The 12447-nt window shown below is 43.9% G+C and overlaps 1 protein-coding gene across 6 annotated transcripts in view; it reads left to right on the top strand.

Annotated features, from left to right (window-relative positions):
* Positions 1–12447, top strand: part of Map3k13 (mitogen-activated protein kinase kinase kinase 13) — a 175648-nt gene that overhangs the window by 122244 nt on the left and 40957 nt on the right. For all 6 annotated transcript variants that reach the window (XM_052740089.1, XM_052740087.1, XM_052740086.1 and 3 more), the window contains one exon: positions 9098–9281. In XM_052740089.1, the coding sequence (XP_052596049.1) occupies positions 9098–9281 (184 nt within the window). The remainder of the gene's footprint in view (positions 1–9097; positions 9282–12447) is intronic.

Here is a 12447-nt window from a genome sequence, read left to right as displayed (position 1 = left end):
GGCAGAAGACTAACCAAGTTTGGGAAGCATATAATTTCTCATTTTAAAATACTGAGTCTTAAACTCCCATCATCATGCAACATATATTTCTACATTCCAGTTTGAAGTAAAAGAACCATGCTCTTGAGGTTGTAAGTAGTTTACTCTCTAAGAGGAAATGACTCAGGCTCCTGCCAACGTTGAAAATAACCTATTTTCCTTATCTTAGAAATTATAATCATTAATATTTTAAGACTGTATCAGGCTGGACATAGCGATGTTTAATACTTGTATTTACGAGGCTGATGGAGGAGCATCATAAGCTCAAGGCTAGCCTGGTCTACATAGTGAGTTCTTGGTCAGCTTAGACTATGTAATGAGACACTGTCTCAAAAACTATGGAAATAGCTGTCTTTGCTTCACAGCTTGAAGTCTACAGTGGGCACAGAATCCACACTATGGGACCAGGAGCTGGGCAGCTGGTACCCACTCCTCCCTCAGCTGTACCTGCTTCTAAGGGTGTGTGTGTGTGTGTGTGTGTGTGTGTGTGTGTGTGTGTGTGTGTGTCTAAAGCAGTTGGTGGCTTATATCAATAATTTCAGCTACTTGAGAGCCTGAGGCAGGAACATCACAATTCAGTCTTCCTGGGCTATGATAGTGATTTCAAGGTTAGACTAAGACCCTGTCTGGGAAAACACTAGGGCCTAGGGATTTAGCTTAGTACTAGAGTCCTCAACTGGCATGCTTGAGGCATTGGGAACCTCCAGCACTGAAAAAGAAGGTTTTTCCATTTCTGAAATGTAACTCTTCAGCATCTTTTCTTTGTTTTCTGATTTGGGGCTGTACTGGGAATTGAACCCAGTGCCCTGCACATGCTAGACAAAGGCTCTGGCACTGAGACCTGCCCTGGACCCCTTCAGCAAGCATAATTTTTAATGGCTATATAATATATAATTATTTAAATGTGCTGGTATTTTTAAGCAATCCCTTTGGCTTGGCACTTGTTTGTACTTTTAGTGATTATAAATGGTGGTACAATGATTGTGGTCTGTTACTTTTATTACATTTTTATTTGTTTGTTATGTGTGAGTGTATGTGTGTATGTACCTAGAGGGTGGAGTGTAGCTAGAGAGTTTCTCTCCAGCTCCCTCCAAGCCCTGCCAGTCCCGGAGCCCACTTATAAAATAAACACACCGACTCTTATATTATTTAAACTGCTCAGCCATTAGCTCAGGCCTACCATTGTCTAGCTCTTACTCTTATACTAAGCCCAATTTTGTTAATATATATGTCGCCACGTCTTCCGTGGCTTTACCTGTTGCCTCTACATGATGCTCCCTGAACGGCAGCTGGTTTTTCTCCCCTCCCTGCCTTCCTGTCCTTTCCTTTCTCCTCTCTGTTAGTCCCACCTATACTTCCTGCCTGGCTACTGGGCAATCAGTGTTTTATTTATCAAATAATCATCCACAGCACTTCTCCTTTCTCTTTTTTTTTTTAAAAAGGAAGGTTTTAACTTTAACATAGTAAAATTACATATAACAAAACAATTATCAAGCAAGAATTACAGTTACAATATTAAAGAAGATATCTTATCTATCTTATATTTGTGAGTCTAAGGTTTTATATCTAACTTATATTTTATCATAACTGAGGAAATTATAACTAGTCTTCAACTACATCAAAGACCTCAGAAGGATATAATACTACCTGAGAAATGGGAGAAGGATGCAGGCAACTTTCGGGAGTCTTGTAGGGTAGACAGAGACAGCTGGTAGCCTGGACAGTCATCCAAAGTTCCCTTGTAAAGTTGGGGCATCTGTCTTCAGCCCACAGGGCTAGAGTCTCTCAGTCACTTTTCTCTGTGTCCTGTAGAATGTCTGGCAGTTTCCTCTGCAAAGCAGGAACCTGAAGGACCATTTTGCCAAGTAAAGTTCAGTGGTTACCTTCTTATGGGTCCTGCATGTCCAGGCAAGAACAGTTTCTTGTCCAAATGGCTATTTTTGCCAAGAAGAAGATAAACTCCATACAGAGTGTCTTCAATACCCATTCTCCTCTCTGAAGTAAAACCGGTGCTGCCAGGAGCAGACATGTCTCATTGTCCAGAAAGTCTAAATTTTTAAAAATATTTTAAATTCCATATTCTGTAGGTCTTTGAAGTGTTTGAAGATTACCTGTCTCTCTGAAATATATCTATGTATACCTAGAAAACTTAACTAACATGCTAGAAGTTTGACTATCATAGAAGACTGATTATTAATCTGTATTCTTAATTATCCATTCCAATCTAAATGAGTTACATAAACATAATACCTCAAACGAGAATATAAGCATATATACAGTATAACAAAATTAAGTTTAAACTTGTATCAATAAACCAAAATCTATACCAATGTAGAACATTTTAAACATAAACTAAAATCTATACCAAATGTAAAACATTTTAAACAAGTTGTTGTTCTTTAAAAGTAGGTTCATTAATCTACCCTTTTATCCTATCATATCTATATCCTATATATCTATATCAGTGGAGCATGCAGAGGTCAGAAGACATATCAGGGAGGGTGTGTGTGTGTGTGTGTGTGTGTGTGTGTGTGTGTGTGTGTGTGTGTCTTACTAAGGTACAAATCCAGAGCTCCACATGCACCAGATGATGCTTTACCTCTGAGCTACACCCCAGCCCTTTGTTTATTTATTCATGGGTAATTTTTGTGTTGTTTTTTGGGACAGGGTCTTGCTTTGTAGCCCTGGCTGTCCTTGGATTCACTGTGTAGCCCAGGCTGACCTCTGGCTCTCAGCAGCCCCTCTGCCTCAGCCTCCAGAGCACTGGGATTATGGATGTGTATCACCATGCCTAGCCTTAATTTGTTTTAGAAGTGCTTTGTTCTCTGCCTCTCTATAATCAGCTGCGTGTGGTTCTTGGAGGCTCTGCTTGTCTGGTCTCGGCTAATTTGCCTCCTAACTTGGAGATCTCTGTATTCAAATGCATTACTGAGCTTTGGACTCAGACAAATCTTTATCCATGCCTGCCAAAAGAAGCCCTTCCATTGTTTGACTTTTATTGTTCTACAAGTTTGCATTTAACTTATCTTCATGTGACTTTCAGAAAGGCTCATTTTGGAAATAAGTCAGATGCAGGCCCAGTCCATCAGGATTGCAGTATATCCTAGTGGGGGCTGGCACTGCTATGGCCCCCAAGAGCGACTTGCGAGCCAGAATTGAATGTTGTACTTGTCTTGTGCACTCCAAGATCAGGACACTAATCTTTAATCTTGCATCACAGGCTACCCGAGGATAACACTGCGCCCCTGCTTGACCACTAGACTTTTGAGGTCTTGTGTCTGTGTCTTCCTTTTCATATGTTGCTGTGTTTTAGTAGTGGTACCTAGGGTGGTACATGTTACTGAAACCTTTTATTGCCAAGTAGTTTCCAGTGTCAACCAGGTACTGCCATGGCCGTGTCCGAGCTCACTGACAAAAACATCTGCCTTCAAGCAGGCGAGCAGGAGGGGTTTCCTCAGTCTGTGGATCATGGTGACCATGCAGGACAGATAGTAGTCATTGCAGTTAAACAAAGGACAGACAGCGCGGGGGAAGTCCCAGTGTGCATGTCGAAAAGCAGCAGGCAGGAGGGACCAGGTTAGCTACCTTGCTTGGCAGTGATCTAGGAGCTCAATTCTGTGTGTCTCTTTTGTTTGGTTGGTTTTGGGTTTTGTTTGGTTCTTTTTTGTTTGTTTGTTTATTTCTTTTGTTTTCTTTTTTTTTTTTTTTTTTTTTTTTTTTTTTGGTTTTTCGAGACAGGGTTTCTCTGTGTAGCTTTGCGCCTTTCCTGGAACTCGCTTTGGAGACCAAGCTGGCCTCGAACTCACAGAGATCCGCCTGGCTCTGCCTCCCGAGTGCTGGGATTAAAGGCGTGCGCCACCACCGCCCGGCTTGTTTTCTTTTTTTTATTTTAAGACAGGGTTTCTCTGTGTAGCCTTGGCTGTCCTGGAACTTAATCTGAAGACCAGGCTGGCCTCGAACTCACAGAGATTCGCCTGTCTCTGCCTCCTGAGAGCTGGGACTAAAGGCGTGCGCCACCACCTCCCAGTTTCTATGTGTCTTTATGACTCTTTTCCTTTCAAGTTGTCCGGTCTTGATCTTTACTTTTCCTTTCCTTCTCATAGATTACCTGTGAGTATTAGTAGTTAGGCCCCTTCCTAATTACTGAGAGTTAACCTAGAGATTAAACAAAGGAGACTAAATTGGCAACTGTCCATTTTGCTTCCAGTAGCTAATGCAAGTCAAAGGTTACCAGGAGCACAGCTGAAGTGCTCCTGTCTCCTGCTCTCTTGCTCTCTCAGGCTGCCCATACAGACCCTTTATCTCTGTGGGTGTCACCATAGCTAAATGGTGACAGCATGAGCTGCCGTTCCTGGAGAATTGTATTATCATGTGTAGTTGGAGTTTTCCTGCCTGGCCCACAGTCAGGGCAAATCTCTCTCACCTGCCAGTCCCACAGCCGTCAGACCCGACCAAGTAAACACAGAGACTTGTATTGGTTTCAAACTGTATGGCCATGGCAGGCTTCTTGCTAACTGTTCTTTCAGCTTAAATTAATCCATTTTTATAAATCTATACCTTGCCACATGGCTCGTGGCTTACCGGCATCTTCACATGCTGTTTCTCATCGTGGTGGCTGGCATTGTCTCTCTGACTCAGCCTTCCACTTCCCAGCTTTATTCTCCTCCTTGTCCCGCCTACACTTCCTGCCTAGCCAATGGCCAATCAGTGTTTTAATTATTGACTAATCAGCAACACATTTGACATACAGAACATCCCACAGCAATCATGGTACTGGGAACAGGTGAAATTTGAATGCCAAATGCATGTCATTTGCAGTTTAATAGTTCATTTCTCACTTTATAAAACTACTAATTAATAGACATTGCTTCTGAAAATATAGTAATTACAGTATAAGTAAGCATCATAAGACAGCCTGAACAGAAAGCGTTATTTAACAAATAGCTAAATATTTATATAGGTAAAAATTCATTTAAATCAGCCTTCATATCATATGCCAAAATAAACTCCACATATGGTTCTCTCCTTCTACCATACGGGGACCCAGGGATCAAACTCAAGTCCATAGGCTTGATGGCCAGTGTCTTTACCACGGAGCCGTCTTTAAAAATGAGCGATAGAGAACCACAGAAGACAGACTGCATCCTCCGCAGTGGAGGGGAAGGATACAGAGGCAGGGATGAGTGTGGGATTGTAAGACCTGAGCAGATGTGCTGCAGAGGTTTTGCCAGTTCTGACAAGCAGATGTGGACACTAAACAAAGCCTTCTGTCCCTGACTTGGAAGACAGGTATACAGGAAATTGGAAGTTAAAATGAAACAATAATTAATATTGCTCATTACTGCCACAGTTATGATAAAACCAGCATATCTGGACATCAGTGCTAACAGCAACAACCAGGAAAATCCTTTTGTTTAGTGGCTTGGAATGCATTTATCCCCAAAGTTGAGAGACTGTTTGTACTCCAACCTAGGGGTTAACTCTGAGGAAATAATATGAAGAAATGGCATCAAATTAAATAAGCAAAAGGATAGACACACCCAGGCACCCCTACACACACACACACACACACACTCTCACACACACACACACACACACACACACACACCACACACACACACACACACACACACACACACACTCACACACACATACACTCACACACACACACTCACACCCAGGCACCCCTACACACACACACACACACACTCACACACACACACAAACACACTCACACCCAGGCACCCCTACACACACACACACACACACACACACACACACACACACACACACACTCACACACCCAGGCACCCCTACACACACACACACACACACACACACACACACACACACACACACACACACTCACACACACTCACACAAAATATAAGGCTATAGCAAACAGCTATTAAAATTATAATGGGCCAGGTGGTGGTGGCACACGCCTTTAACCCCAGCACTTGGGAGGCAGGGGTAGGTAGATCTCTGTGAGTTCGAGGCCAGCCTGGTCTACAGAGCAAATTCCAGGACAACCAGAGCTGCTACACAGAGAAACCCTGTCTTGAAAAAGAAAACCCCAAAAATAAAAAATAAAAATAAATAAAAAAAAAATCTTATAATGAGTCCAGGCCTGGTGTCATACGACTGTAAATCCTGCATTCAGTAGGCTGAAGTGAGAGGATCACGAGTTCAAGGCTAGCCTGGTGACACAGCAAAACTGCATCTGAGTAAATAAATTATTTTATTTTTAAAAGTGTCAGGAAGATGGTTTGGTGGGTAAGCGCATTTGCTGGAGCTGGAGAGATGGCTTGGCAGCTCAGAGCACACACCACTCTCCCTGAGTTTCATCGTTCACATCAGGTGACTTACAACCACCTGGGACTCCAGTGTTGGGGAACCTAACACCCTCTTCTGGCCACCATGGCTCTTGTAGGCACATGGTGCACATAAATTCAGGCAAGTACATGCACATACATATAAATGATATTTTAAAAACTTATACTAAATAAATAATTTGGGGGGCTGGAGAGATGGCTCAGAGGTTAAGAACACTGACTGTTCTTCCAGAGGTCCTGAGTTCAATTCCCAGCAACCACATGGTGGCTCACAGCCATCTGTAATGAGATCTAGTGCCCTCTTCTGGCCTACAGGCATACATGCAGACAGAACACTGTATACATAATAAATAAAACTTTAAAAAAAATTGTTTTGAAAAACAGAAGCATTTGCTGTATAAGCTTGACAACCTGAGTTCCATCTCCAGAATTCATGGTGGAAGGAGAGAACTGATGCCCAAAAGCTGTCCTCGACCTTCACACACACACACACACACACACACACACACACACACACACACACACACACAAACACACACACACGTACACATACATGTGCACACATACACACAGCCACATGCACATATCATGCATGCATATGTTCACTATGCTGCTCACTATAATAACTGAAATTTAAAAAAATAAAAAGCAAAACAAAAATCCCTTAAACATGTTTAAAAAGTCTAGCCTACAAATTGCGGTCCTCCCAGACCTCACTTGGCATCATTGGCTTCTTTGGTGATTTCACATTTGTGAGCTGTTGATGCTTCTGAGAGACTGATTGCCGCAGAGCATCTATTCATTTTCAATAGGACAGAACCTCTACTGCTGCTCAGAATCCACTATAATCCTTTTCCTTCTCTAGACAGTCACAGTGTGAGGGCTGGAGAGTGGCTTGGGGGTTAAGAGCATTGCAGGGTCTTCCAGTTATATTATGGTCAAGCTTTAGCCACTGTTATAAGAAACCATGTTTTATTATGACCTGAGAGAACTGAAGAGGGGTACTCTGTCTCCTGGATACTGAGTGACTTCCCCACTCCCTGACGATGCAATGGTGTTTGACAGCCCAGAACTCAGAGCTGCTTCCATTAGTGGTCAGCAAACCATTTGTTGGTGAGGCTGGAATCTCTTGTGACCTTTAGACTGAGGTCATTGTCCTGCTCGCACTGGGGCTTGCAGCTCTGCTGTGTTCACTTCTTGGGCTAACGCTCTGTTCAGAAGGGGGAGGGGACATTGAGGAGGACCATGGGTGCATTCCTCTTTGGGTATGTAACATAAAAGTACACATTGATGAATTTTGAAGTGTTTTATTTGAAATAGTATCTTCAACTGTGAGTGGTGGTACATACCTGTAAGCTCAGGATTGGGGAAGTAGAGGCAGGAGGGTCAAGGGTTCAGGGCATCCTCAGTTATACAGTGGCCAGTCTGAGCTCCTGAGACCCTGTCTCAAAAATAAAGTAAAATACACTTATTCATTATGAAAATAATATAAGCTTGTATTTTAAAAACTAATATAGAAAAAGATAAATATATTATGAATTAGCAGTAATATCACTCATTTGGTACAAAAAAAGGGAAACAAGAACCTTGGCCGAGAGAGATGGCTCAGCATTTAGAGTGTGCACTGCTCTTGCAAGAGGACCCAAGTTCAGCTCCCGCACTCAGGACAGGTGGCTCACGGTCACCTGTAACTCCAGCTCCAGGGACTCTGACACCCTCTTCGGGCTTCCATGGGCACCCACATGTATGTGACAGACTCTCATGGAGACACATACACACACACAGGAGTAAAGTTGTTTAAAATATTGTTTAAAAGAAAGCAAACGTTGAAAGAACTGCAGTTCTGTGGGTGGACAGGTTGTGCCCAAAGCCAGCCCGCTCCAGCTGCACAGCAGGCAGTGCAGGAGAGTGGAGGAGATGCTGTCCCTAGCATTGGCTGGTCCTGCCTTACCAGTCACAGGACCCTGAGCAGTCACCCACCGGCTGTGCCTTAGTGCTGAGTCTTTAATCGTGCTAAGGGCGGGGGGAGGGGGGGGGGAAGCACTTGCTGTGCAAGTGTAAGGACCTGAGTTTATCACAGATTCTTGAATGAAAGAAGAGAACTGACTTTCAAAGGTTGTCCTCTGACCTCCACGTGATGTTTGTGTGCATGGGTGTGGAACATACAGAGAGAGAGAGAGAGAGAGAGAGAGAGAGAGAGAGAGAGAGAGAGAGAGAGGTGGATAAAAAATAAGGCCAGACATATAGAGGTGGTAAAAATTAAACGTGACATATGCAAATCACTATGCAAATCTTTGGTATGTGGTGAGTCTCAGTAAGGGCAAACTCGAAGAAGTGCTTGTACCAACTAGGTTGTTGGGATGGATTCATTGAGCATCTGCACCAGACACTCTGAAGAATGAAAAAGCACCTGTAGTGGGGCAAGGGTGGAGTGCAGACAGAAGAAGGTGACTGGATATGAAGCCTGACCTGTAGAGAGGAGTGTCAGGTTGCTGGGGTGTCGGGGTATAGGTTTCTAGGGGAAGGCCTCCTGAGATCCCAGACCTGCTTGAGTCGAGCAGTTAAAAATGTACATTTATCAGTATAGTAGTCCAGGAAGGTCACATCTGTGGGTGGGAATCGGGGGGTAGGGTCGTTCCAGATGGGGTGAAGTTGGTACCTTTAGAGTGGCCCCTACAGTGGCTTCACCAAGTTCTGAACTTGCTTCTCCCTTATGTGCCTAGATACGTGGGAAGTGCCATTTGAGGAGATCTCAGAGCTGCAGTGGCTGGGGAGTGGAGCCCAAGGAGCTGTCTTCCTGGGCAAATTCCGAGCAGAGGAAGTGGCCATCAAGAAAGTGAGAGAGCAAAACGAGACGGACATCAAGCACCTGAGGAAGCTGAAACACCCCAACATCATTGCATTCAAGTAGGTCGACAGTCGCACCGTCGGGCAGCCGCTTGGTTGGTTAGTTGGCTGGCTGGCGTTGTCTGGGGACTGGTTTTAGAGGGTTTTTTGTTTGTTTTGTTTTGCTTTGTTTTGTTTTTTAGAGAAATAGAACTATTTTCTTCCTCCATTGTGTACACACAAGTTCCTGCTTTGGAAGATATTTCAAAAGCCCTTGATAGGCTTCGCACAGTACTAGGGGCTTTGGTCGGGTGCGAAAGGACGATTAAGCCTGAGTGATTTGCCCTCAAGCTCCCTCAGTCTAGGAGTTCACCTTGCAGGGACATGTGCTGTTTGTACAGGATGCACATGGGCCAGAGAGGGAGGAAGGAGAGTCCTGTCACACACTGTGGATCAGCCTCATCAATAGGATGGCAAAGGTCACGTCACAGTAATCCAAAACAACATCCTGAAACTCAGTTAAGACAATTCTGGCATCTGAAGTGCTGTAGCCGGTCCCTGTGTGACATATATTTATCAGTTTCCAAGAACATCCTTCTTAAATTGTAACTTATAAAGACAGGTACCTATACTATACTATACTACACTATACTATACCTATACCATAACCTCAGGCTTTCCTTCATCCCTTTTCTAGAAATGCCAAACATGGCTTTCTAAATCCAATTATGGAGTCATTGCCATACATTCATTTCACAAAGCAGTTGTGTTCAGGTATGTGTGTGAAACCAGGGTTTCTTAAATTCCTCTGTTCACAACCCTTTCCTGCACATATAAGCTAAGCATTTACAGTATCAAATCATAGAGAAATTTCATTTTTAACAGTTCTCCAGTGTATATATGATTTTACCATTTATTAGACACTAAGGAACTTCCCATGCTAATCAGATGGATGTGTTGGTTTGTTTTGAATAATGCTGAATTAAATCTTGGCTGCAGGAGGTAGACTATTTCCAGGTTTTCAGAGTTGCCTGATACATTGGTTTCATGGCTGTCCATGCTGAGAACAACACTGACATAAACACACAGTACAAAACGACAGAGTGTGCTCAGCACTGTCTCAGAAACCCCTGGAATTCTGTCCTAATCCCAGGGTAAAACTCATTTAACGGCCTTTTACGAATCTCAAGTCAACAATCCAAAAGTAATTTTAGAATCAAGCGTTTTAGGGCTGGAGAGATGGTCAGTGGGTAATATGTTATGCAAACGTAAAGACCCAAGTTCAAATCCCAGCTCCCTAAAATCTAGATGTGAGGGTGTATGCCTGTAACCCTGGTACAGAGAGAGCAGAGACATCTTCCTGATGGTCACAGACTAGCCAGTCTGGACAAAACAACAAGCTCCGGATCAGTGCAAAACACTGCCTCAGGATATAAGGGGAGGTGCTTTAGGAGGACACCCTAATGTCAACCTCTGGCCTCCATATATACCCCATAGGTCAGCACACTTGCATACACATGTGTACACACATTTCTGGGCACTCACATACATACAATAAATAAAATCAAGTATTCTAACAGTACAATCCAAAGATAGACTAATTCGCACTTACATGGTGAAGAATGATAACAAGAAAATGCTAAAAGTATTTGTTTTTCATAATTAAATTATTTTTCTGTAAGAACAGAAAATGGTACAGTACAAACTCCGCAACCCACAATGTGTATCTCCAGTCTGAGCTGAGGGTTTGCAGTGTTTGCTGGTGTTATGTGGCTGATGGCGGTCACAGTGTAATGGGAAGCAGGGCTGCAGGGAAGCTGTGATGCAGTCGAATTCACTGTACATTTGATTTTGGGTTAGCTTTACTCATTGCACATTCAGAAACCTGTTACCATTGCCAGATGTTTTCTGACCCCCCCCCCCACACATTTAGGTATGCAACCCCACATGGGGTTACAATCCACAGTTTAAGAAGGGTCCTAATTGAAGAGGCCAATCAAAGGTAAATTTGTGGAAACCACTGGAGTTGGAAGGCAGCTGTGCTCACACTGTACCAATGCACTGCCGCGCTGAGGTTGGAAGTGCTGAGCTCAGCCGGGTTTACAGCCCCCTGAGCCACTCCCTTGGGCTCCCTCCCTATCTGTCTTTATGCCGTCCATCCCCTAAGCCTGGACAGGTGAAAGGGATTGGCTTTAAAAGAGGAAGAATCAGAACAGGCACTATGGCCCAAATGGGACAAAAGATGGGGAGTGATCATTGGCATGTTTGACTGTGTTTTAAACCCCTGGGAGATCGTATGGTATAGCCAATGAGGCTTTAGTAAACATGGAAAAACTTACAAATTCTCCTTCCTTAACGTAGGAGAAACTTTCCCCAGCCTTCCCAAGGGCTCTTCCTCTGTGAAACTACTATCATGAGGAAAGAAGCCATGTGACTGATAAGTCTTAATTGGGTTTGTATCTCCAAAGAAAGCAATAGAGTTAATTCTTAGTACAATTTTGTGGGATGTGGTTTTGATTCCCTATGAGAGCCCTCACGGCGGGGAAGGGAGGTGGGAAGAGGCGGCACACCAGCTGGAGTGCAGAGGACAGCCACTGTCAGAGTTCTGTCATCGGCTGCCCTGATAAAAATGAAGAGATACAGAGGCTAACTATAAATTGTCTAGAGCCAATAAATTTCGACTTAACGGGAGTATAACTTTCAGCAGACGGGCAAATGGAGACCACCTTCTCTCTTCCATCTTCCTTCCCTGAAGTGATGGTGCCTTCTGCACCCTGTGATGCAGCATCCTTCATGGAAGAATGTGCCGAGAGCTTTGAAACGCAGATCCCTGGGATGGACTGTGCTGTGCCTTTGGGCTTTCTGGAATGCAGGGAGCTGTGTGTCAGAGAGCTTCCTAGGAGCTTGCCTGGGTAACAGAGGGTGGAAACTGTCCTGAGAGGAGACAGCAAGCTGCTCTCTTTTCCTTCCTACCATTTCCCCTCCTTGCCCTTCCAACCTTCTGCCTGCGCCACATCCTCCAGCATTATTGGTTTGAGTAGCTGTTCTGGGGCCCACCTCCCTAAGCTGAACACATTGGAGTGATCTCCCCCACCTCCCCTAAGCTGACAGTAATGAGGCGATGACACCCACTCGAGGACATTGTGCAGTGTCATGTTTCCAGCCACTGTGCCGTTTGTTACTTTGGTCAGCGAATCCCATTCAGGACTATCTGGAAGGCGTGGCTGGATTTTAGTACATTTTTCTC

Source organism: Peromyscus californicus, unplaced genomic scaffold (genome assembly GCF_007827085.1).
Source record: "Peromyscus californicus insignis strain IS unplaced genomic scaffold, ASM782708v3 Scaffold_16__1_contigs__length_79575227, whole genome shotgun sequence".
Lineage (NCBI taxonomy): Eukaryota > Metazoa > Chordata > Mammalia > Rodentia > Cricetidae > Peromyscus > Peromyscus californicus.
Note: the sequence above shows the minus strand (reverse complement) of the source record. Positions and strands in the feature narration are given on the sequence as shown.